At 43.8% G+C, this 27,194-nt stretch overlaps 1 protein-coding gene across 8 annotated transcripts in view; it reads left to right on the forward strand.

The window, feature by feature from the left end:
* Positions 1–27,194, forward strand: part of MAD1L1 (mitotic arrest deficient 1 like 1) — a 346,624-nt gene that overhangs the window by 209,628 nt on the left and 109,802 nt on the right. For all 8 annotated transcript variants that reach the window (XM_014870221.2, XM_088174320.1, XM_088174318.1 and 5 more), the window contains one exon: positions 13,804–14,011. In XM_014870221.2, coding sequence (XP_014725707.2) covers positions 13,804–14,011 — 208 coding nt within the window. The remainder of the gene's footprint in view (positions 1–13,803; positions 14,012–27,194) is intronic.

The following is a 27,194-nucleotide window of genomic DNA, read 5'->3' on the forward strand; positions in this document are numbered from 1 at the left end:
AGTGCTGCCTTCAGGGACAGTATTGTTTCTTTAGTCCTTCCTGCTCAATGATACATAAAGATCCTGGCTGTTCTTGTCTTTTTTTTTCTCCCCACAGCATTAAATTAGAGGTAACCCTTAGTTATTAACTGTGGCCTCCTCACAGACAGTGTCTTCCAGAAAGCACCTGCTGTGCTGTGTACCTGAGACTGCTCTGCTCTCTGAGATCTCTCACGGTGCATTTGAATTCACAGGGAATGATTGTGCCTATGCACAATCAGATTTCTGAGCTCTCTTTGTGGGCTTTATTGTTTGCTACAATTCTGCCTTTGTGTTATCTGCATATTTTAGTAAGGTTTTATTATTTTCTTATGTATCTTAGAGAATGTGTGCTGTATATAATCGGCCAAAGAAGCAATTTTGTTGGGAATGTAACAGGGAAATGTCAGTATTAATTCATCAGCTTTTGGGCCATTTAAAAACTGCCATAGTCTGATTTTGCATCCTTCTGGTTTTAAAAGAAGATGCGATTTTGATACCGAGGCAAATATATTACAGAATTCCTATTCTGTAATGTCAACACAGTTATCTTAGTTAACTAGACTTGAAATCTCTTCAAGTCTGTTTGACAAGACCCGTTTTCCATGAAATTGTGTTACTTGCTTTTTCTGATCTTTTCTTCTAATGGAGTTATGTATCAGCCCTGTCTTGTGAGTTAAGGAGATTCAGTTTGCTGCATTCTGGAAGCTTCATGAAAAGTGAACAAGGCAGCAGATAACTCGATCTGTATGAGGCGAGCTGGTTAATCTCATTTTTCAGTCTTCACAGTCTATTCACCAGCCAGTGCTGTCTCATTCCAGCTGCAGTAAAACGTGCAGATCAATACTGCCAATGGGTGATTAGCAATTTGCAAACTCCAGTAAGTGAATACATCCGAGTCAAGGTTTGAAGTTGGAGAAGAAAGTGGAGGAGGAGTGATTGAGTGGGCTGAAATAATGAAAACGGATATTTCCTCTCAAGTGAAATGTAAGCATTGTTGAGCTCTGTTAAGCAAGATGATGGCAGAGATTTGTACTCCTTTCACAGTGATTACAGAAAATAATATTTTTTTCTGAAATCACTAACATCAAATGTGCTTTTCCCTTATCACCCCTCTTGATCTTTTTTTCCTCTGCTATTGACCTGCTGGAGGATAAAAATGTCTAAATTTATGCAACTGAGATGTTTATCGTTGTTCTTGAGGCCACTTTTTGTTTGTTCAGTCAGATGAATTCCAAGGTGCTTGTCTACTACTCAGTTTCAGGCAGCAGAAGATCCCTGGTTTCTGTCAGTATATTCCATACCAAAGACAATTTTGGGGTTCTGCTCATGAAAATAGCTCAATAAATACCTTTAGCTCCCTTGGAGACCCTGTGTACTGCCAAAGAGTGCAGCTGAAGTAGCAGCAATTTTAAGGTACTAAAACTGCATTAAAAACAAATCAGTAACTGAAATATGGAAAAGGACCGGGTAGTTCCTACAAGAGAGGAAAATTGCATTGTCCCTAGCAAATGTGGTCTGACCCCTGAAATTCAGGGTGATTGTGTGCTTAAAGCTGCCACCTGAAAATCTGTGGCTGGATTTCAGGAAGGCTCCCTTTCATGTTTGCTCAAATGAAGTTGAAAAGATGCCTTCTCAACTGCAGCCAGGCTGTGTTTCCAAGTTATGCATGTCCTGTCTAATTAAAACTTAATGGGAAAGAAGTAGCTGCTGCAGTGCAGGAGCGTGTTGTGGTAGCTGTAGTGTAAGGCTGAGCTGTCCTCTCCTCCCTGAATTGTTACACAGAGGATGGAGAGATGGGTTCTCACTGAGAAACACCAGAAAAGTAGAATTTCCCCTCATCCACCACTTTCTGCTGTGATGTATATCAGCAATGAGGAAAGTGATGATAAAAATCAAAGCCTGAGTTTTATACAGCTGGAAGTGCTGTGTTTTGAAGGAGGTTTTGTAGGGTCTTAACAGTTTAGAGATTGACCCAGCAATCATAATTCTGGAAAAACCTAGCAGTGAAATTTAAAATCATTGTCCCTTCTCATCTCTGTGCAAAATGTGCTGGTTGCTCTCCAGTGCATTAGCACAGTGACGTAAAACTGGTGAAATAAAATCAAACTGGAGGCAGGACAGTTGTATTTCAAACCATTAAGTCATGCACTGTTGTTAGGACAGTTTTGTGTCTACCAAATATATTTCAAGGTAGATTCAAATTGGGTTTGGCTCAACTTTGCAGCAGTCTAAATTTGAATAAGGAAAATGTGTTGTTGGGGATGAAGTGATGTAAGTCAAGTTTAGCATGTTTGACAGAGACATTTTGCTAATGGGTTGGTGATCCCAGTGTGACTTTTTAAAGCATTCTCCCATATCTTTGGTTCAAACTGCCTTTACTTGAAAATACATGAATAGTAATTGAAGCTTTGAAGGCAAGCAAGAAGTATTTTCCCCCAGGGAAAGCCAAGAAGGGATGTTTAAGCAGATGGTTGTGCTGATGGAAGTCCCCATGTGAACAGTCTGACCCAGCACGTGGGTATGAAATGTTGGGGGATGTAGTTTATGTCACCTACAGAGATGCAGCTGAAATTGTGAAACCTGTTATCTTGCCAGAGGTGGTTTTCTCTTTGTCATAGGAATAGAAGGGTTTAAAATGAAATTTTGCTCCATTGCCAAGGCTCAGATGAATTCCTTGTGCCATCTGCTCCTTCTCTCTCCTCTGCTTCATCTTACCCTGTGATGTTACAGCTTGAAATTCCCCTTCACAGCCCAGGAATTGACTCCTGCTCCCGTGTGAAGACTCTCTTGTCTTGTCAGTACAATGGGTAAAGCACAACCAAGTTACCAGCTCTTGCTTTCTCAGGCCATACATAACTAGTGAGGGTATTGATTTAGTTTTGATGTGATGTAGTTTATAAATATGCATGAGGATTTGGGGTTATTTAACTGTGCTTTTTAATTCTCCTTGCATTGCTGACTCTTCTAGTTGAGGGTTTCTTTGTATGCACAGCAACCTCTTCCATGACAGCCCTGTTCTCACTGCCTGGGACATCTCTAATGTTTGTTAATCCCAAGTCTGTAGAAACTTTTAATATTCAAGGAATAAAAGGAGACAAAGTGGTGCCCTTCTGCATAGGGACCAAGGGAACAGAGTCCAGCTCTCCAAGGAGTTGGGTGAGGAAACCTGGGGCAAAAAGGTAATCATCACAAGGTGGGGAGAAGGAAGGAGATGGAGGAGACCTTTTTCATGCCCCTAGAGAAGGAAAAGAGAGCTCTATTCATCAGGGATCCTACAACTTGCTTAAATTTAAAAAATAATTAACCTGATCAAATGGTGAAAAGGGAGGGAAAAACAAACATTTGTCTATTTGCCCTGAGGAGATAGAAGAGAATGTACCATCTGAATTGATATTTGGATGTTTTAGACACTCAGGTCTCTTAGTTGAGAAAGAGCAGAGCAAACAGAAGAGGATTCTGCCTGCTCAACTCAACTAAGGGAGCCTGCAGTGACTCTTCATGGTGAATAATGTGGGTGACTGCATGCATAAAAGGATGGTTTGTACATGGATACATGTTTTTCTGAGATGTTGGAAACTTTCTCACTTCTCCCTCTACCCAATTTTCTATTACTAGAGGAATTCCCACCTGTACCTGGTTGGACACTGAGGTGATGTTGGGGAAGATGAGCTCTCCCCAGGGGCAAGACAGCCACCCCATCACTGTGAATTGACTGTGACAAAATGAATAAAACTTGGCAGTGCTGCTGTACTGCTCTTCCCCTCGGTGTGTTGCAGGGACATGTTTTGTTTTCCTCCCTTTCCCCGTGTGCAGAAGGTGCGTGGGAGGTGATAACCCCTCGCAGGGAGAGGCTGCACTGGAGCTTGTTTAACCTGCAACACATTTGCTGTAAATCCCACTCAGACACTGCCCAGCTGCTCGAGGAGACTGTCAGAAATGAGTCCTCCAACCACTTGTGTCTGTCATGGTTTCTGTGTGATAGGAAAGGGAACTTGACGTGCTCTTTGAGTGGAAATGCTTCCAGCTTGAGGCAGGAATCTGGTAATGGTGGTGGCTTAGCTCGGGGGGGCAGCCAAGGCTGAGGGTGCTCATCCACTGACTCAGACGCAGTGGGTTTGCTTTCTACCCTGCCAAGTTGGAATTAGATGTGCAAGGACATATAATAGTACTTTTATATGCATTAAATTACAGGATCAAAGTGTCCTGGTGCACTTAAAGCCTTTAGGAGATTCAGCATTGCTGTTGTGGTTGACCTCAGCATCCAGCCTGTGCCATGTGTTTGCTGTACAAATACACACTGTGATTGACAGCACTTCTTGTCACTTGTTTTTTCAGGCTTTTATATGCTCAGATGAACTTTGATGCTTCCATGAAGGCTTTTACATAATTCTAAATTATGCATCTTTCTTTTTATACCAGATAGTATCTTAAAAAAATACCCGTAGAGGTTTTGCTTTTTGCTAATGAGATCCATTAACTGGAAAATCCTATTACATTGCAGTTTCACTTTGTTCTATAAAGTCTTGAAAGCAGGACTTCTTCTGTCATACTTCATTCTGACTCTTCCCTTCCTGTCTGGATACTGAGGGTCCTGGTCAAGCACAGCCAATTTGTGTTGCTTCTCTCCTCTGGGATTCTCCTTGAAGTCCCGTCTGAATTCATTCCAAAGTAGGGCTTTATCAGGAAACACAGAATTATGGAGGCATTAAAGCAAGACTTATAGAGCATTTTCAGGAAGGAAAGCTTTGAGTGGCTGAATATCTGGATTGGAGTGAATACTACAAAAAAACTTCAAGTGTCTCCTTTCTGGTCTACAGTAACTGTGTGTGCATGTTGCAGAATAAAAAAAGAGAGTAGCAAAGAAATAGTTAAACTTTTTGGTAAACTATGTGTACTTCTCTTGAAAACCTAGATTCGGTCTGACACCTCTCAACAATATTCTCAACCAAAGTTACTTCATTTGTATGGGAAAGTTGATAGAATGTTTTTTTGAAATTCAGATCTGTGAGAGCCAGCATTTCTCACCATATAAAATTAAGACTTATCTCTGAAAAGGAATTTTTATAACTCACGCTATGAGCTCTTTGGGGCTGTTTTCAGAACCTATATGCCTTTTATTCTCAGTGTCTTTATCAGAGGTTTTTTGAACCAGCACAGGTCTCCTCTGCACACTACTAGACTGTAAATAATAGCAACTTTTTATGGACTTTTTTCTCAGGAAAAACAGGAATCCTTGACTTGAAAAAACTAGCATAGAAACTCTGGAATTCAAGTGCCTAGGTGGTAACAAACCATCCTAGAGCAGACTATGATTTTCTTCCATTTCAATAAAAGGAAGAGCAGCAATTGAAAAGGACAGTGAACATTTGGATGCATTTTTTCTTTTAGATTATCCCAGCTTCATGTCATTCTGTGTCTTTCTGTCCTGACTCTTAACCTTCTTGTCACGTTTGTTTGCATCCCAGACCTCATCTGAATGCCTCACTCAATGCAAATTACAGTCTTGCATCCTCCAGGGAACAACACATTTGAAAGAGGTATAGAAAACAGATCTCCTTTAAAACTGTACCTGAAGGGCTTCTGCACCACTGCTAAGACATTTTATTTTATTACTCCCGTTGTAGCAGTGTCCAAAATGTGTTACATGCTGTACCCAAAGATATGGTCTGGTGTTAGAACAGTGTGATTAGGGTGATTAGAGCTTTTTTGTCTGTGATATAGCCTAACTCCAACCACCTCCCTGTCTCATTGCTAATTTGCTGTAGATGCTGTGGTGAAAGAGGCCATAGGGAGGAATATCAATGAGTATGGATAGTGTGGAAGATCTGCACAGGAAGGAAGAGAAAAACCCCTGTAGAAGCCTTGGTGGGAGGAGCAGCTGTTGCAGGTGGCATTGCTCATGGAATGGGGAAGGTGATGTGGGGTTGCTCATTGCTCCTGAGAGCAAGGATGTGGAATCTGTTGTGCTGGTGGAGGAGTTACTGGGCATGAAGAGGCATAACTCAGGCTGACACAGAGTGCCTTCAGTGTCCTAGAAATGACTGACATGGGTGTTCAGGAGGCCAGAGGTGAAAGGTTGCCTGAATCAAGGTGTATGAACAAGAGGTCGCATCACCCCGGCAAGGAGAAAGATCTTCCTGTTTTGCAGAAGCAGCAGCAGGTGTTGTACTAAGAACTGGCTAAGATAACGGTGGAAAGGTTGCCCCAGTGAATTTCTGCTGCCAGGTTTCAGTGTTGTGTGTGTGCAGATGCACACAAAAAAAACAAACAGTGGAGAGAGAAAAAGGATAGGGAAGCGGCATGAGACCTGGTGGGAACAAATGAGCCTTTTCCCAACATCCAGCACCTTCTGTTTTTCAATTTCCCCCCCCCCAACTGTTTCTGATGTCAAGCATGCACATACTGGCAAAGCTACGAGGAGCAGGTGGTGGTTGTTGCTTATTTGTTAGTTTGCTTTGTCTCATCTTTGCAATCCGTTTTTGTTAATACAGCTCCTGTTCCACGAGGCTTTAAAGATCCCTTGGTGTGGTTATCTTGTGTGACAGAGGGAGCTGGGGCTGGTGAGCGTGCTGTGCTTTGTGCCCTGGGTACAGAGGGAATTCTTTGGGATGCAGTTTACTTTGGGTATTACTCTAATCACTTTAACAAGCCTGAGCAAAGAAACAAAAAGAACAAAACCAAGAAACAATTTCCATTAAAATGGCATTTCCTGAGGTAGGATTAGGCTTTCTGAGGCTGCCTTGTACTGGGTACAGAAATGCTTCCAATAGCCTTTTGTATGAGAGAGTTGAGTAACCAATTTTATTTATTTTAAGCTGTTAAAGTTAAAATATAGGTACATCAGGAGAAGCTTCTCACCTGAATAGCCAGGCAGACTTTAGTTAATAAGCTACTACAGCAAGAGCTGTACTTTTGGGGACCAATCATGTGCCTTTCCGGTGATAAATTCCAATTTTGCCTTCCTGCTGTTTTTTTGTTCTCCATCTTTGAGTGAAATTTCCAATGGGTATTGATGCAGGACTAACAGCAGACAATTCCTGACATAAATGCTGAGCCATTAACTGTAAGCTGAAGATAAACACGTTAAAAGACAACTTCTAATGATATGTGACTTGTCTGCTTTCATAACTCAGTGGAAGCAACAGGGTGTTCATTAGCTGTGTGCAAAGCCTGCGTGGCTGTGTTTACCCACAAATACCACATGTTTGCAGTGAAGCCAGACAGTCATTCCAGAAACCCCAAGCCTTGGGAAATGCTTGAGCTGTGTAAAGGATCCGTGGTCAGGAGGAGGCACTGAATCCCAAGAATAAACCTGCAGGTCTCCAAAAGCAGTGTCAGCTCTTCTAGCATCAGAAAACTGGATTTTGCAAGAATTCGGTAGCTGGAGCCTGACACAGTGAAAGAACATTTTGTCACATTTTGTCCTGTCTTTGGGGGATTCGAGATGTGCCACCTCTGTTTTAGTCCAGGATTTACCAAAGTGTACCACCAGGCTGTGCCAGCAGTGAAGTACCATCCTGTGCTCAAGAGTTCAAAAGTTCAATTTTGGACATTGACCACCTGCATATACCCAATTACCTTCTGTGTGTGTTAATGTTTACAATTTAAGCTGTTCTTTTGCCTACATGAGATAGTAAATGGAAGCAAGAGCATTCTCTGGCTAGTTGGATGCTTTTCAGACACGTCTCTTCCACCATCCCCCCAACTGATGCTTTAGATTTTATATCTGTACATAAGAAACTTTCCCATCTGTCTCCTACAGCTAGATGCACTCCTTATTTCGACAATTCTTCCAAGGTAACTACTGACCCATTTAAAGCTGATGTAATCTACTTAGCTCCTTAAATAATTCCTATTTAAGTTCTCCAGTACTGAAGAATGCATCCCAGTCCAGAAACCTTGGAGATTTCTCTCTTAAGAAGCCAACATGGGAAGAAATTCCTTAGCTCAGGAGGCAGCAGTGCTTGGGTGGCTCTCACCGTGCACCAGAGTCACATGAGGAGGAAATGGTCCTTTCCTTGAAGAGCTTCCAATTGCCAGCCTTTTCTCAGCAGGGCCAAGCACAAGCTGTTGCATTGCCAGCCAGAAGTGATTAAGCTCAGCTGTCCATATGCTCCACCAGAATTTATTGTGCTGCTCAGAAATCACAATCCTTAAGGCTGATAGATACCAAGACTGAAAAAATGAATGCTTAAGTGTGTGTCAGCCCCTATCTATGGGTTTTGATGATTTTGCTTGCCAAAATATTAAACAGAAGGAGCCTGTGAGGATGTGAAGTCAGCTGAAAATCCTTCACAGTGCCTGCTGACATTGTATCCTGACAGTCATTGCCTTTTTTTGGGATGTATGGACTTCTTTAATTTCATTAGTGATGTTAGATAAACATATTCACACCAATGGAGACTATTCCCTTTGCTACCAGCTCTACCTTCTGATCAGAAAAACCTGCAGCAGATGAATAGACCTTAAATGGAGTTGTTAAGCACTGAATGTTTCATCAAATGTAAAGTGGTCCACATGGTTTTAAGTACTTTATTCTTACCTATGTGCCTGTGAAAGTGAGTGGAGTAGAGAGAAAAGCTTTTATAGCTCCTGGAAAAAGACATTGCTGAATTGAGACTGTGCAGTTTTCAAACAATCAGGAGGAAAGATGCCAAAATAAGTTCATCCCTTTTCAAGGTGCTGTCACTGGCAGCTTTCATTGTTCTTCTAAACAACTCCTCTTCTAAAGGAAAAGTTTCTGTTTCTCAGAGATTAAAGCAGTCCTGTCTTCATTCATTGCTTTGGCACTTGACTGATTCTTCCCTAATGGGCAGATTACTTAGGAAGTTTTTGAGCTGTAATTTCAACACGTAGACCAACATGCTGACTGTTTGACGATAATACAGTTTTAAAAAATGACACATAGCATCAGCACAATTATCTCCCTGGGGTGGTTTTTTTTCAAGCTGGAAGATGGAAGTGAGAGGGGAGGCAGCAGCATCTGACTTGAGGTTGTTCCTCTGTTCTAGATGACAAATTGGCCCTGTTGCAAATTCTTTTTTCCATAGTCTTTTGTCAGAAAGTTTATTGATAGCCAGAGTCTTAAACTGTCAGGACTAAACAGTTCTGACAGAGTGTGCTTGGAACATATTGCATTAAGCCAATATCTGTGTGTGGCATCTGCAGTGTTTGTCTCTCATAGTGACTCCACAGTTGGGACAGCAGCAATGGGGTGGTTCATGAGAGAGTTTCTCTTGTGGATACCCTGGGGCATATGTCTGGAAGGCTGAGAATAATGCATCAAAACAACATTATTTCACAAATTGTGGAGAGTATTAACATGTGGAATCAACAGATCGTCTCTGTAAAATGTCTGGTGCCCTTCTGAGAGCCAAAGGAAAAAAAAAGATTTTGCTGCTTTAAGCACCAAATCAACTAGTTAACATCTTGCTTTCCAGGAGTGAGTAATTCACTTTTTTAAGTGTCAGCCAGATTTGGTAGTCATCAATCAAGGCATTTATTGCTTCCCCCGGAATTGAAGCTGTGTACATTTTTCTGACAAATCTGAATTACTTGTTCAATGTTATTCTTGAAAAGAAGAATCAATGAATGCCAGCAGTTCTCTCTAGTCCAAGTAATTTTCTCTTCAGAATCTCTACAATTTCTGGTTTTTAAGGTATTGGGGAAAACAGGGGTAAAGAGAGGATGCTGCTGAGAAACTGGCAGTGATGTGTTATCTTTGCTCTCTGAGACACTGGCCATGATGTGCTGCTGAGCAAAACAAGCTACCAAGTCACTGCTGCCTGAGCCAGGGATGGGATGGCTTTCCAGCAGAGCTCTGTAGGTCATACATCGATTGCATCACCCAAAAGTCCCACATTTCCATATAAAGGCACCATGAGCTTAAGTGGATTTGGTCAAACCTCACATTCAGGCCAAGTTTCCAAACCTGCAGCACGATTTTCACGCTTCTTGGAGAAACCAGGGATACATTACCGTTTGTTACAAGATGCTTTTTAACTCTGCTAAGCAATAGCTCCTTGCATGTGTTGGTTCAGCACAGAAGCAGCATCTGGAGCTGTGCCTGGGCAGCTGTTTGGGGAGTCCCAGCTCCTGTTCAAGGAACGTGGCTGTCTCTTCTGTGCCTGCCTTTCAAATGCCACCGTTTGGTTTTCCTCTTCAGTCACCCAAGATTAGAAATTATTTTCTAAACGGGCAAATCTGTTTTAGGTCTTCTCTCCCGGTGCCTGAAGCAATTTTCCAGGCTTCTGCTGCACAACTGAAAGGACAAAATTATGATCAGTAAGACTAATTTATTGTAGGTGGAAGTGCAGTTGACAGAGAAAAACAGCAATTTACATTTTCCAGAACGAAAGGGATTTCAGGAGGATGTTGTTTGCTTTTTTCAGTCCCTGGTTTCTTACCAGCATTAGGGTTTCATGTCTCTCAAATGCGAGTGAGATTTTAATGCTGCTTTGATATCTCTTAAATTTAGCACTTTCCAGCCATGGGTCTTCATAGAGCCGACCCTAAACCACTCATTTTCACAACACAGAATCACCCCCAACCTTCAGAAATTCGGAAGAAAACACTCCAGATGTCCCAAGGTGTGATCCTGTTTTGACTTTCTATATTACCTACACATGAGACCCATCCCTTTCATCAGACACTGCCTCTGGTCTGCAGCGTTTCCATGGAAAGTTTCCTGCATTTATTTGAAACTCCAGAGAGTGCCAGTAAATTTCCTGGAGACTCAAGTAATGCTCTGCTGGGTACAACTGTGAGGTGGCAGCATGGTCTGGTGGTGAGGAGGAGCAGCTCTGAAGATGTGGTTTCTTTTCTGCCATGCTGCTGAGGAACCTGGAACTAGAAACTGCATCTTTCCATACCTGCACTCCTCTCACATACTGCATCTTTGTTGTGTGCTTTTTGGGCTTTAGGTGGTAGTTTCCTGTGGGGTTTTTACAGGACCTGGCATGCTGGGATCTCTGTCTCACTTGGTTTCTTTTAGGCATGGCTATAATATAAACCAGCTGCACTAATATTTTAGCTGTAGGGAGAAATGTACTGTTTTGATGTGTGCTGTGTAGAAGAAACAGAAAGCTACTGCCCCTAGCCCAGAAATGCGAGTAGCATAGCAAATATGTTCGTGATCTCCCAGAAATGTTAAATGAGATGGATTCTGCCACTGCCTTCGTCACACTGTGGGCTTTTAAGAGATTCTCTTGTCTCAGTGAAGCTTCAGACTCATGTGCTGAGGAGAGCTGGTGAACCCTGAAAATAAGGCTGAATCCTGGTGATGAGTTTTTAAGCAAGATTTTTCGAGGGGGGCATGTTATGAAAGGAGAGGATGAATGGTGTGAAAGACCTGTGAGAGCCAAAGCACTGCAGCTTCATGGCAGGGCTTCATAGGTGATGGCAAAGAGTAAATAACCTGCAGGATGAACAGCTTGGTGCAGTGTGGGTTACAGCAGCCCTGGCAGGGAGGGAGCAGCAGTCTCCAGGTGTGCAAGGCTTTCCTCACACAGGGATGCTGCTGCTGTGTCTGCAGCAGTGGTGATGCCTGCACTGGAATGGTGCTGGCAGCCAGGATGAGGAGCTGTGAGCTCTGCCTCACCTTGGCAAGGGGGACAGGGCCAGAGCCCTTCCCAGCTGGTCAGAAGCACCAGCAGCTGCCCAAAGAGAGCTGGGATCCACAGCTGACACTGGAGCATCCTCCTGCCAGCCACACTAAGCCCTGTTGCAAACTTTGGAGTTGAATCTCTTCCCTTGAAAGACAAACACGAGAGTGGGGAGTGCCCTGACCTGTCTGGAGGAGTCCTGAAGTGCAAATAGCATGAGAAGGTAACGAGCTAAGTGCAAAAGCAGGTTTGTAAATGCCAGTGTGTGCTGGGGAAAATACACCTAATGACCTGGTGTTGCAGCTGCCTTCGTTCTCCCTCTGTTTGACATCTCCAAGATGCTGCTTGTGTCCTTCAGGTCTCACCTGAATTTCTCTTCATCAAGGCTGATGGTGGGATTTTTTCTTCTTTTGGCCTGAGTTGCCTGATTGGCAGTTAGGGGAGGTTTGTGGCTATGGAAATGGGGTCCCAAAGCCCTGTTGCTGTGGGGCTGCAGGGCAGTTCTGCCCTCCCAGGTGTTCCTGAGCTCACTGAAGTGAGGCTTGGCAGTAGGAGAACGTGCATCCCCTGCTCAGTGCCAAGGGCTGGGAGACCACCTGCTCCTGACTGTGGGGAGTGCAAACAGCTGGGAAGGGTTTCCATGAGGTTTCCATGCCTGAGCCTTCCCAGCTCCCTGGAGTGAGCTCTCGGACCAGGGCAGACCTCTGGGAGTTCCTGCTTGGCCTGGGACATGTTCATGTGATCTCCTTTCTCTGTAACTTCACTTACCCTGTGGAACAGTGACTCTCTCCTACCCAGATGCACACCTGTGGTCAAACTGGTTTCTCAGAGTAGTTATGAGGAACCACCACACCCCTCTTTCTTTCCCCCTCTGGGAAAAAAATCCCAGAAGAGCATCTTTGATAGAAGCTGTGAAAGCCTACAGATTTTTCCACTCTCTCCAGCACTCTCCCAGCAACCAGAGATGCTGGAAGATTCTCACATGTCCTGCCCTGGCATGGCCCAGTTATGGATTTTTTCCCTGAATTTGTCAAACCCATTTTTAATGCCATTTTGTGTCTGTTGCCTGGCCCTGGGGCAGTGAGTTTCAGCATGAAATGAGGAGCTTTCACAGTATGTGAATAGAAAGTATTTTCAATAAAAGATGTTTGGGAGTGGAATCTTCTAGGGTCTCTTACCAGCAATGGCCAGCAATGCAGGATGAAGTTCCTCAGTTCTCTGCTCTGGTTTGCATGGAAAAAACCACCACATAAAGTTCTATCACGTCTTTAATGGAAATGAAATGATAAAATTGGGATAATACCTACCTCATGCTGCTCTCGAGGGTTAATTAATGTTTACAAAATCACTTTAGGTCCCGAGATTTAATTGAAGGAAAAATATTAGCATATAAAATAGCTTTTTATGCAGGCACTGCTATAGGGTTTCAGCTGGGCAGAGTGCCGTGGCAGCCAGCGTTAGCACATGTTTTACCACATTTATGGTTGTGAGGCTTTCTGGTGTTTATATGAAAATTGTCTCTCTGAAATCACAAATGAAACATCAGTGTTTTCCTCTTGCTTTGAAAGAATATTAATTTGCCATCTTAAGGCTTGACTGACTATTTAAACTTCTGTAAATACAACTCTCTTTTGAAAAAAAGGAGTGGGATATCTGTTCCCCTGCTTGGGATGAGCTGATACAACTTGCTAATGACTCCACCTTTGGATGCCATGGATGTTGCTGGCTCATATGAGCAATAAATCAGGCTGGCACTGGATATCTTGCTGTAGTTTAAGGTTATGTTTGGGTGTTCATTATAATCTCCTGCTATCATGAGATTTTAAATACAGCTATAAAACTTCATTCCTGGAGTTAAATTTGACTGTGGAAGTATCAGCCAGGGAACAAGTTCTGTTAAGTGGGGTGTTTCTCTGGGTTTTTTCTGGTTTGGTTATTTTTTGTTTGTTTGTTGTTTCTTTGCCTTGTTTCAGGGTTTTTTTTTTTAAAGATGGAGTAGCAAGAGAAGGAGAAAGAGCACTGGGTTTGGCTGTTGAAATAAAACCTTGTCACTGCATGAATGTCACCTTATTTTCCGCTGTAACATTTTTTTATTTCACCGAGTGACACAGGCAGGGTGAACCCGGACGTTGGATCGGTTACTCAACGTGCTTTTGTTGGTTTTTTTTCTGCCACCCAGGGTGACTACGACCCCAGCAGGACCAAGGTTGTCCATTTCAGCCTGAACCCGATGAGTTTGGCCAAGCAGCAGCGCAAGGAGGAGCAGCAGCAGCTGCAGGAGGAGTGCGAGAGGCTGCGGGAGCTCGTCAGGGTGCTCAAAGGAGGCGGCTCCGTCTCGGGCAGTCTGGAAGGAGTTGGGGGTTTTCAGTCCCCACAAGAAGTTGCAGGTAGGCTGCTGGTCCTGGGGATGCGTTTATTCATCCGTGTTGCCAGAGGAGCTGAGTGCAGAAGCAGATGGAGGCATTGCAGACAGCACGCTTGATGGAGTGGTTATGTGGAAAATGGAAAAAGCTGGGTTGATGCAGGAGAGAGTGAATGCGTGGTGGCAATCCTGTGGCAGTGTGGTAGAGGGTGGGTGGTAAGGCTAAATAATAATAATTCATATCATTTGCTCATGATAAATGAAATACCAATACAACAGCCTTCATAGGCTGGTGCTGCCGACAGAATGAAAGGAAATATTTCCTTCCTTTCAGGGCTGGTTTAGCCCTTGAGGTAGTACAGACAGCAGGAAATAACTTTCATAGCTGCAGGGAAGCAAGTGGTTGAAATCTTTTCAGACCTGGCTTAAAACAAATTAATATTGTTTATCAGTGTATATGTGCCTCATTAATCACAGCTACATTCAATACTCCATGAAGGCAGAGTACATCTTTCACTGAGCTAAATACGTTTCACAGAATCTGTGGCACTCCAGCACAGTCTGTCTTTCTTTCACATACCTGAGTGAGACTTTTTAGTACAGTCACCCCAAAAATCAACACCTCCAGACATGCTCTCAGACTCTGAAAATCAGGGTAAGGATATCAGTAAAACCTAACCCATCACCTATAATACTGTGAGGGACCAGGCAGAATCACGTTATGCTGAAGAGCCCAGGAGAAGTTACAGCAGTAACTCTCCCATGGCCTCAAAACAATTTGTTAGAGAAGAGAAGAATGACAGAGAGCTGAAGGTCTGTGTGGAGCAAACCTGGTATTTCCCAGCTGCATGTCCATAGTCAATGTCTGGAGGTCAGGATCCTCCCTCAGATGAGACTGAGAGAGCAGAGCTTTTCCCAAAGGTCACAAGTGCTGGAAACTTCACAAAAGACCCACAAAAGGACAGAGCCCTGGTTTAAAGAAAACGCACAGGAGGAAACATCTTTCTCTGTTATGAAACGGAAATTCTCAGAAAGTAGGTTGTCTGTTTTCCCATCGCTCAAACAATGGCACTTTATTACTGCTGAGAATGTGGTTGTTCCAGCATCTCATAGTGGATTATGGTACTATATAGCCTTAAAAATATGATGGTGAGAAGTGCAGATGGGGTGGTTTATAAAGTGAAGAGCTCACTGCATGTTACAAGTAAGTGACAGTTCTGTCACTCCTGTTAGTGAATGCTCTAACAGATGCATAAGCATGAAACTCTTGGCAAACATTTTAAAAAACTATTGTCTGTGGGAGCTTCCAGTCTCAGACCCCCAGTGGGCAGTTCTTGGGGGCAGCTGTTGCATTGCAATTTGAGTTTGAAATGCACTGGGTTGTAGGGGTTTAAATTGAGTAGATGGTGCTGGCCAGTGCCCTTGTGTGGCCTTATGCCCTGGGTACCAGGCACATCTGATGCTGCAGGTCCCAGGGAGGCTGCAGAGGTGGGGTCAGCCCCGTGTCTCTGATGAATGAGCCTCTGGGGTGTCATCTGCAGTAATTAGACATCTCTTCTGGGGGAATGTGTTCCCCACGTGTGCCTCCTGTGATGTGTTAGAATTATTATTCTGCTGCCTTGCCATGCAGTTGTTTTTTAGCTGTTCGTGAGGTGCCTCTGTGCTGGGATGTTACCAGGTTTGTTGTTAGCTCAGAAGGGATGCATTTTTAAAGCTGTTTTCTCTTCTGCCTTTGATTCCAACAGGAAAACAAACAGCTTGCTGGGTTTCAGGGTATTTCCAGCCTCATGTATGTGATTTTTTTTATTTTTTTGCCTTTTACCCCAGTCCCAAGCTACGTCATTCTGACTTCTGGTGACAAGCTCAGATGGAAGAGAGCATCAGGTTCAGAGCTCAGAAGGGTGGGAAGTACTTCAGTGTCATTTACCAAAGTCACCAGAGGGCCCTTTGGATTCTCAGAAGTGGTTCTTATAAACAAGACAGGAAAAAGCTGTTGAAGGGTGGAGCAGCCCTTTGGGTGACTCTTTTTGAGGACAGGGTGAAGGGTATAGGAAGCCAGGTTATGTGGAATGATCTTGGGCATTTTTTTCTTGTATTTCATGTGCTTGTGTGCGTCACTGTCATGCACAGGGCACATTGCCATAAATACACCTAAACTCTCATTTCTGCTGTGGGAGCATTCAACAGCATGGCCAGAGCATGAGGATTGCCAATGTTGGGATGTGAAGAGATGCTGAGGGTGCTATAGTGCTGACCACAGGTTACTGGGTTACTCTGAGCTGGCTTTAAATTAGCCAGGTGAATGCCAGATTTGGCCTCCTTGCTGGAGCAGGGAGAGCTCCTGGTGGGTTTGGGGACAGCTGATCAAGTGTGCTGTGCAAGCTGCATCCATTTCTGCATTGACTCCATCCTGCATCTGCAGTGTGGATGCAGCAGCTGTTCAGCAGTGGCTCAACAGCATGGATTCATGTGGCCAGAAAACTCACACTGTCTCCCTCTGGATAAGACATGGAAGATCCAGCTTTTGCTGTTTTCTTAGCTCTGCCCACAGGAACAGCTGCCACATGCCTTCTGCTTCAGTGTATTTTCAAGGTGTGAAGTGGGGAGTGTGTGGCAGAAACTCCCTCTGCTTTGTTTGTCACTGTCCAATTGGCTACCCCGGGGAGGGAGGTTTGTTGTGCATGATAAGGGAGCGGATTTCTGTGAGTTTTGTGAAGCTGTTCTTGTACAAAAATAACAAGAATTGGAGTTTTTCTTGCACCCCTTTCTGTCAGCTGCAGTCCCCATCTGTCTGTTTATCCAGCTTGTTCGTGTGACACACGCAAGAGGCAAATTCAGTTCTCTGAGCTTTTGAGGTGGGAGGTCCCTGATGTCAGAGTAGAATGAGATGAAGAGAGAGCAAGGACAGAGTAGGAAGAGTGTGGATAAAAGCTGGGAGGACAACAAAGGTCATATGTAAGTTTGCATTTTGCCTTTAGACAGATAAAGGTAAATGTAAGATTTTATTATCCTGTTCTGCCATATAACCTGACTGGCTGCTTGGCGAGGTGAGGGGTTTGGGTGGCCTCCAGCCAGCCAGGCTGGATGTGTTCAGCAAGCTTATGTGGTATGCAACAGCTATGCTTATGGTTCACAGAATTATAATTATACCAACCAAAAAAAGACATTAAGGACAATGATGTTGATGGTTTTGATAATAATGTATTGTTAAATCCCTTCACTGGACTGGAGTGCAGCACATTTCTTCTGATCGTATTTCCGGCTCCTGCGTAGGTAATAAGAAAATTATTACTGTGGACGTTAAAGCTCATTAAATGTGACTCTATTAAAAATCAAGGTTATGCTGGACTTTAAATCTCTTTGAGCATAACCGCTGGAGGCTGCAGCACAGCCTGGCAACTTTCCACGTGGTTCAGTGGCCCTTTCCTCTCATTTATACCATAATAGTCTCTGTTCAGATGGGGACCTATGGAGAGCTATAACAACATCCTGTCCTTTCCCAAAATCCAGATTGGCAGTGCAGGCTGGTGGGGCGTTAAGGTGGCAGGGCTGTGGGCTGGAGCTCTGTGAGTGCTGTGTTCCTCTGCTGGGGAAGAGCAGGGAGCACCAAGGTCACACAGCCATCTGGGGAGAGGCTCCGAGTCCTCCTGCCTCAGAAACAGGGATGCAGATTGTGACAGCTTTGCAAAGGTGGCACAGGGCATTGCTGCACAGATCTGAAATCTGTTCCAGTTCTGCATTTCCCTTTCCTATGCTCTTCACACCTTCCCTCCATTGCCCCTTCTGTGTTTCAGTCTGCACCTTCCACTTTTTTTTCTTCCATCTCCATAGCTTTTCCTATTTTTTCCCCATTTCTCTCCAGGCCATTTCTGTTTAGATCTTTCTCTTTTTTGCCCTGTGGGGTCCTGGTAGACCTCTTGATTTCTGGCACTGCAAGAGATGGGTTTGGGCCTTAGTTGCAAGCAAATATGTAGGTGGCAGCTCATGAAGAGCTGAGAGAAGTAATGACTTGTAACAAAGCACAGATAGAAATTAGAGAGAATGGTTCAGGTGCTGCTTATCTCCATTTGTGTTTCTACCTTCAAGGTAATGTATCTGAAGGTAGGAATGGATGATCCATGGAAGCTGGTTCCTGACTAAAAGAATGCAGTTCTGCAAATTTTCCATGAGCTCTCATGATTTATTGCTGTCCCGTAGCTACACTGGAGTGTTCCCTTCTTCATGCAGCTTCTCCCTGTGAGAAAGAGGAAAAGTGCTTTTAATATTCTTTCTGATGAGAGAGAAGCTGGCACCCCTACCAAGAAGGAAGATGGGGAAATCAACTCTGATTTCAACCATCTGTGGGGAACTTTGGAACTATTTTCCTGAGTATAAGCCCACCAAAAAGAAAAGCTGTTCATCCATCTCAAGGGTTTCAGTGTCCTTTTCCCCTTGTTAGGGGAAAAGGGGCTCCTTGGTGAAGGACTGGAGAATCTCACTCTGAGACAGGTGTTTGGCCATAACACAGATGCTACACCTGGCATTCATCAGGGGCTGTCCCGAGCATCACAGCCATGCCAGGGCCTTGTAAAATGTATTTAATTGGATTTAAATTGGGTAATGAATTAATATTAAAATAATCTAATCTTGTTGAAGTGACAAGCCAGAGATGGTAAAATTTGTCACTGTCCCAGTGTGCTTGTGCTTCTGATGAATGTGTTTCTGAGTACAGAAGGTGACAAAAAAGGAGCAGACGGAATTTAGAAGTTGCCATTCTCCATCCACAGCTGAGCTGTTGGTGTTTGGAAGCCTTGGTGCTTCCTGCCATCTGTGCAGGGAATCCACACGTGATGAGGGCTGCACCTGTGAATGAGACCCGAGTCCACCTGATGGATGATTCTTCCATGACCTCAGGTGCTGGTGGTGCACAAGTGGAAGTGCAGCCTCCACTCCTCACTTTGTGCCAGTGGCTTCCAGCATCCCACTGGTCAAATGGGCTTTGGTGAGGGCAGCTCTCCTTCAGTCTCATCCTGCCTGTTCCTGAAGCACAGGAAGGATTCATTAGGTGACCCTTCTGTCACTTAGGTTTAACCTGCTAGTTCCCCTTCACTTGTACTGAAGGAATCGCCTTTGTTCTAAAGAGAGACAAAGGTCCAGGGCATTTGCTGCCTCAAATGTTAAGGGACTTCTGTTAAAAGCAGGATGTTAGCCTTTGTGCCCTGCCTGTATCTCAGTAAATTGCTTTCTGCATATCCCAATTTCATCTGAAGTTAATAAAGAGCTTGACTTTGCCTCTGGTGCTTTGCTGTGCACTGATGAAGGTCTGTCCTCTCTCACTCCAGAGATGGCCACATATCCTTGATGGGGGAAGAAATCATCCTCTGCTGCTACCTGCATCCGAGATGTTGCATAGCATCAGTGTGCAAGCCACAAATGATCTGGAAAGCAGAAAGGGATGAGAGTTATTAGCAGCAGTCCTGACCCACTGGGAGCTGCCTGCCCTCCCGTGCTGACTCCACAGCCTCCGTGGGGCAATCCCTCCAGCTCTCAGCTAATTCTTGTTATTATTGTTTTTATGGTGCTGCTTTCTCTTCTGCAAGACATTTAGACCAGTCTGGGACCTGAATTGTATATTAAGACTGGGAATAAGATGATAGTTTAAATAGAGCTCACTTTGATTCCCTTCGTTATTGTCAATATCCCTTTGTCTCAGCCCAGCACTAGAGAGAGCCAGGTGGTGCTGCTAAATACCTGTTTTCATAAAAACCTCTAGCAGAGCTGTGATCTCCTCTGCTCCATACTGACAGGGTTACAGTGGTCAGGGGAGAGTCCCTAAATAGTGTCAATGGATTTGGACAGTGCAGCTGGAAGGGGAAAATACCTTGAAGCTTTTGTGTGTTCTGACTTAGCAACAGTGCCTTTGATGGTAAGTGTTCTGCACTACTGAAGTCACTGCAGGCACCTCTAAAGGTCCTGGCTTGAATGAAAGTCCAGTATCTCAAGAGGACTGCAGGAAATGTTTTCTGGTCTTAAAAAAAAAAATTGCTTTAATCATATGTATTATTCATCATCCAGAAAGATTCCTAAGGTGGTTTTTCTTTTGAGATAATACAGATATGAAGTCATGCAGCACTGAGGATATTGCAAACAGTGTGCCCTGCCTGTGGCAAGATGCCATGAGTCTGTTGAACAACCAGAGACTTGCCCTGGGCTCGGTGTAATCTGTGTGCTGGCCAAAGGTTGCTGACCCAACAAACCCCCAAGGATGCCTGCAGCTTCTTGTGAAACTGGGGTGGGAGGTGCCACTGAGACATTGCTGGAACTATCAGGCTCTGTCTGCTGTCCAGGGAGACAGAGGTTTGTAATAAATTCTGTAAAGTAGTTCTGTTGTAGCTGGTGAATGTGTAAAGCTTGGTGTCAGTCAAAGGTTACTATCCAGACTATACTTAGCCTTCACAAAGAGCAAAAAAAGCTGCAGGATTTCTTCCTGCCCTCCTTTTCTACCAATTTCACATGTGAAGTTCTTGGAGAACTCAATATTTCTGTTTTTCTAAGAGGCAGCCTGTGAACCTACATAATACTTCTGTACAGCTCCAGCAAGTCCTGCAAGAGTTTTTTTTAAAGCATCTTCTACCCTCTTGCTAGGCACTGTGTAGAAATGGATTACAAAATATTTAGTAGAAGTAGAAGCTTTGTTCCATAAAAAAATAAGACCATTTTTGCAAAGAAAAAATAGTAAAACGAGTTGTGAGAGAGAAGGAAATGGCAAAAAAACCAAAAATGTACGTGTGATGGGCACCAAATTTAAACACAACTGCGACAACATCTGCAATGGTTTCTGTAGCAATATGAGGAAGGAGGCTCCCAAGGGAAGATTCTCTGGGCTTATTGATCCTGACTTGAGTCTGGGTGTAATGGAAATGAGTAGCACTGCAAAAAAATACAGCTGAGGAGAAGGCTGCTGGTTTCATGGCCAAATGCATTTTCCTTACTCGGTCCTGACACAGTAAAAGTGTGATGTTACATCTGGGGAGGAAGAGGCTGCCTTTCCTGAGGTAGGTGGGAAGGTTAGAGGTAGCAAAAGCTGTTAGAGATGGGCAGAGAGCAGGGTTAGAGGTGACTTCAGGGAGCAGATAAATCAAGAGAAAATGTGTAGAGAAACGTGGGCTGACAAGGAGTGTTCTGTCTCCTTCTGTATGTGGCTGTGAAGGAAACACAGGTAATAGGAACAGTATTTTTAAGCCTGATTACTTGGGATTCCCATTCCCAGTCCATCAGTAGCTGAATGAAATACAAAGTGAGCATGTGGAAGAGTTGTTCTCACTACCAGAAGTATCTGTGCTCCTTCATTTCTACTCAGAGCCTTTGCAAGGAGAAAATTCAATGAGCTGCAGAAGGATCCAAAACCCTTCTCTCTGTGTTTTAACTCCTTCCCACCCCCACAATCCTTGTAAAACACCACCAAACTTGTGCTGTACAGAAACTGCCACATGAAAGGCAACACCCTTTGTGGCCACAGCTCCTCTGCACCCCTCAGGTTCTTCAACATCCCTCTGTGCTGATGGTTTCTCTGTCAAGCAGAGATGAGCTAGCAGCCTGTTGAGCTTTGTTGTTGGTAAATTTTGGCGTTTGTGTTTTCCTGCCTGGGATATTTGAGTCGAGCTCTCACTGCTTGATTGTGGCCTCCTTGGTGGCTGGGATGCTCCTGCTGGATCTCTGCAGTCCTGAAGGGGAGGAAATGCAGTATTATCTGCAGCTGCCCTTTGGCCCCTGCAGGGCTGTGCTGTGAGCTGCCTCTGACAGCACTTTGCATGGTGGAGCAGCTTTTGATTAGGCTTGATGTGCCACAAGGCCTCTGGATGTACACAATTGAAAATGCTCTTTCATTCATCAGCAGGATTGAGAAGAAAGGCTTGTGCTGATGTCTCAAATTCAGGCTGACACGATTTCCCTGACATCAGAAAAACCAAGCTGCCAGCGTGGCAGAGCACTCCAGCAGCAGAGAGCCTCAGATCTCTGCTCTGCATCTTGTCAATGTATTGTTTCTCTGGAAATTAAAGCCTGATGCCTCTGTGAGCCACTGGAGTGGTAGAAATCCAGTGGAGGAACTTTGCAAGTGGTGTCAAGGACAATGGGAAGTCTTAAAAAAACCTTGTGCTGACAAGGTGAACGTTCCCTTGGTTGGGGCTGTTCATTGGATTCAGGAAAGATTACAGGAATGGGAGAATACTGAATTTATTTACCCTTTCCATACTATCCAAGGTAGTTTTCCTATTGTGATGAGGTCATAATAGGAAAAAAATGTCTGAGTTTGCTGGTTTTCTCTGGAGTCCTCATATCAATTTTCATGTAACTATATGTGGCCAGGAGCTGGCATCTGACTGTCTTCACAGGATAAATCAGGGCTCCTTAACACTGAATCCCAGATGAGGTGGAGTGAATGTGTGGAGACTGAGAAATAAAGTTTGTCTCATTGTACCACATTTTAAAGGGGCAGCATGCAACTAAAATTTGGAAGCCAAAGGATAACTTTTGGTAGGGACTGTTTTTCTGGTTCATCCCCCTGCCTGTGGAAAGCTGTTTTTTTTTTTTTCTGAGAAATACTGTGGTGCATTTGAATTTCCTGTTTTTCCTTTCACTGATGCTGATTATTTAGGAGCTGTAAATGAAGTAAAATAAGGTTCAGTATTTTAGAGCGGCGGCTGTATTTAAGTTTATATTTGATGAGTAAGTTGATGACATTGCATTATGTGAATTTGATGTGCAAGTTGTCACTAGAGTGTAAAGATAGTGGCAGCAGGACCAGCAATTCCCAGCCTAATCAAGTAAGCAGAGTCACACATTCTTTGAGCTATAGCGTAATAGAGACTGATTTACATATTAAAATGAGAGAAGCTACACAGATCCAACAATTAAGTTGATATTTTAATTGCCTAAAAGTCAGGAAATTCAAAGTTATGTTGCCTGCATCAGTTAATTTGTCACCCACATCTATTTGTGGTATTTTCAATGACTTTATTTGGTACAAAACTAATGTGGATTTAAATACATTAAATGTTAGCTATGGATGAAAGGAGAGCTTTGGATTTGCTGGTTTAGAAAGCAGACTAAGAGAATTGAGGATTCAATTCTTGGTCTGTTTAAAAGCAGTCAAAACAAATTTCAGGTAATTTCTTTCTTAATATTCTAGTAGACATGTTGGGAGAGGGAGCTATATTCAAATGCAATGAAAAAAATTCTCATTGATCTCAATGGACCTTGAACTGTATCCTTAACTTCTTGTTTTCTTTGTAAGGAATAAGCTTTATTTAATTGCAAATTCACACAAATGCACTAGTAGCACTAAGAATTACATCAATATATGGATTCTGTCCTTGATGTTTATGCTGGTTTCACAGGGCTGATCTTGCATTCAGATAAGCTCTCAGTATACAGCTCCCTTATCTCCCCATGCTGATGTTCTGATATATGAATGCTTGTTCCCTGTGCTCACAAAAAGCTATTCACATGCTGAGTCTGACGATTTTTTTATAATCCTTCTTTGAATTAGACTACAAAAAGAATGTGTTTGAAAAGGTTAACTAATGGATACATTTTTCTCCCTGATGAGGAAAAGAAAAATGGTGAAGTGCTGAAAAATGGCCAAGCAGAGTTTTGATCTTTTCTAATCAGATACATTCTAGGTAGTGAACAAGTAGGAGAAATGTTAATCCATAGTGGATTTATTTGGAATGAAGAACATCTATTTGGAAAGCAATCAGCATACAAAAGCAGACACTTGTAATTACTTTGCTGTCTTAATCATGGCACTGACACCCGTACCATGATGTGGTAGAGTTGTGATATCCTTTAGGATGTGGTGCTGATGTAAGGATGCCAGCAGGAAGGGCGGAAAGCCTGTCTTAGCATCTTCACCCCTATCAATCTGGCTTGCTAACACGCAGGTGTTAGGTCAGTAAGATGCAGTGCTCTCTGTGCTGCTGGCTGTGCTCTGGGCACCTTGTGCTGCTGGTGTGGTTTCATGCCAGGGAGCCAAAGCCGTTGTTAAATCATAGCAAGTCCTAAAATGCAGGAAATTCGTGTCTGCCTATCAGGCATTTCTGAGCATCTGGGAGCAGCCCATTCTTTACATTAGCTAAGGCTACCAGGTGTGGTTTGTATGTCACAGCACTGATGCATCTTCCCTCACTATTGCAGTGTTTCCATGCTTTCTCCATTTCAGTGCCAGCTTGTCTGGCCTCTCCATGTAGGGAGGAGCAAGTCAATCCAGCTTCCATTAGGGAACAGCATATTCATTCTTCCATACAACCAGCTCCAGCTCAATGGATGAAAATGAAACAGATGAAAAGCTGAAGATGAGATCAGATTCACAAATTGCCTTTTCTCTCCCTGGCTCTGTGAGTGTGTTTCTGTGTCTGTTGAATAGGAGAGTCTCGATGGGTCCTGTTGGAGGACTGTGGCATGGTGGGTTGTTGGGCGGGTGTGCAATGTTGTAAAGTTACCTTCTGCCATGATCAGACACCATCACAGGTGTGCAGCAAAAGTGCCTAAATTAAATAGATGAGAGGCTTCTGTAAGGAAGGGGCAGCAGCAGCAGCACCACCTTCGCTGGAGACTGCAGATGTGTCATCAGAAACCTCTCTGCTGGTGGCATCAAAGCGACCGTGCACATCTGAGGGATTCAGCAAAGGCTTTCTGAATAGGCTGGTAATGACAACGGCGTGTGATTCCCCTTTTAGACTGCCATGCTGCCATGCCTTCCCTGAAATGAGGCAGGACTGAGGCGAGGGGAAGTTTCTGTCTCGTTTTAGAAAAGCGATAAAAATAAATCCCGAGTTAGAGCCGGTGATGTTGGAGCTGCCTAGCAGATGTGGGCTAAAGGCACTTCCATCGGCAGCCACCATGGGGAGAGCTCCAGGTCAGGTTGTTTGCACGGTGAGTCCCTTCCTCACTACGTGGGCAGGGTGCTGATGCCTTTGCGAGCTCCCTGCAGAACGTGTTTGGACTCCCAGGGTGCTACAAGGAGTAGCAGAGATTTCTCTTTACTCCCATTTCAAAGCACTTCTTTCTACTACAGGATCCTTCACGTTTTACAATGAAAAAACCCCAGGAAAGAGGATGGGAGCATTACCCTGTGCTTTTATTCCAGAGTCCCTAGGAAGTTTTTGGTGAAGAGAGAAATTTTGAGCAGAATGTTCCCACATATGCAAAGGCTTCATCTGCAAGGTGATGTCCTAAGCCAAATGGAGAGGCTGCTTGCAGCACTTGGGAACAGATTTAAAGCTAATGGCATCTTAGTTACGCCTCAGGTAGCTCAGAGTCCTCAGCTGCTAACCCCAACAGAAATAAATAAGGATAAAAATTAGAACCAGGCATATCACACCTCCTGCAGCATGTTAAAACTGCTGTTCTCCTCTGTCAAAGCTGGAGTGAGCCAGGCTCTTCCATACAACCAGGGCAAATAAGCAATTAGCAAGAGGTACAGAAATAGTGTTTAGGAAGGTATAAAGTTGCTCTGAGAGCTATTAAACACATCTCCTTGTCTTGCTCATTGTTTAGAGTGGGAATGTTTGACACTTAACAAAAGCTGACTAATGCTTTGGGGTTTTTTTTCCTTTTAATGATCAGAATTCAGGGGAGGGCTGACTGTGACAGGCAGGAGAAAGAATTGCCATGCAAGGGAAGCCCTTTTTAATTAGAAAGCCCCTTGGATGATTTAGTTTGCAGTGATTTGAGTGCTGGCTGGTTTGAATGTGTCCGTGGTCCTGACCAGCAGGATGCAGTCCTCTTCTGGTTTGCTCTTCAAGCATCAAGAAGGGAAGCTGCTCCAACAAGGACAGTCTGTGATGAGGGAAATTATAACCAAAGCCAGCCCTGCTCACGACTTCACCATCTGCTGGGAAAGCTTTCCCTTGGATGCCAGCACTGGTGGGAGCAGGCATAATGATGATAATATTTTCCACTTCTGTAGCACCCTCTGTCCAAAGGTCTCTGACTATGCCAGAGACACTAATTAAGCACCCATGGGAGGTGGGCAGGAGTCTCCACAAAAGCTGTTTTTTGCTTGCAGAGTCTAAAAAGATTGTGGCACTAATCTTTGGGCAGCAATGCCTTCAGTCAGGCAGCTCTGGAAGAACTAAAAACCTTTCATAGTGTTGTTAGTGTGAATCAAAGCTGTATTAGGAAAGCAGTCTGGCTGACATTGTCCTGCTGGACTGAGCTTGTGCTCCTGGGTGGTCTTGTTGGAGGAGCAGCAGAAGCTGGGTCTGCTGTAGCTGGTTCAGAGTTTATTGCATCACAAGACTTGGAGTAGGTCTTTAGCTGCAGTCCTTAACATGTGGCACTCTGAGGAAACTGTGCTCTTAAGATCAGATGGAAATCTCAGTGCAGTGCTCTACATGGGAAAAGTCATGGAATCATATTCTAGTTTGGGTTGGAATTGACCCTTAAAGCTCATCAAGCCTAATCCCCTGCAATGAGCAGGGGCATCTTCAGTCAGGTCAGGCTGCTCAGAGCCCTGTCCAGCCTGACCTCAAATGCTTCCACCCACCACCTCTTTGGGCAACCTGTTCACCATCCTCATTGTAAAAAAAATCTTCTTCCTTATATCTAGTCCTCATCGACCCTCTTTTAGTTTAAAATCAATTGTAGAAGCCCTGCTGAAAGGTCTCCCCATGCCTTTCTTAAAAAAACACCTTTAAGAACTAAAAGGCAGCAATAAGGTCTCCCTGGAGCTTTATTTTAGGTAACAATCTTTCTTTTTCATAGCCTGCATTTCCACAGACTTCAGGAAATACATGAATAACACTGAATGGTCCATCAGGAAGGAACAAGCATGTGGAAAACGGTAAAAATTTGACCACAAATCTTTAATGTGTGTTGCCAACAGTCACAGTCGTGGATTTAGAAGTGTGTTCCCATGAAGATCCATTTAACATGCTCTTCAGTCAGGTAGAGGTGTCACAATGAAGCTTTTCCTTCCCCTTGAGTGCAAGGTATAAAATGAAATCTCCTGATTAAGAGCAAAGATACACCTACTAACCACGATCTCTAGGAGGGAAAATACTGTTTCAAGTATCCATTATATGGTGTGTAAGTGTATTTGAGGCTATTAAAGACAGTTATCCTCAGAAATTTATATGTAACAGGTTAGAAAGGGGGAGGGTGGGGGAGCAAACCCTTGCTGTGTATAATTATTGCTGGGTGCTGCATGCACTTTTCTCCATTAT

This window comes from Sturnus vulgaris, chromosome 16, assembly GCF_052056855.1.
Source record: "Sturnus vulgaris isolate bStuVul1 chromosome 16, bStuVul1.hap1, whole genome shotgun sequence".
Classification (NCBI taxonomy): domain Eukaryota; kingdom Metazoa; phylum Chordata; class Aves; order Passeriformes; family Sturnidae; genus Sturnus; species Sturnus vulgaris.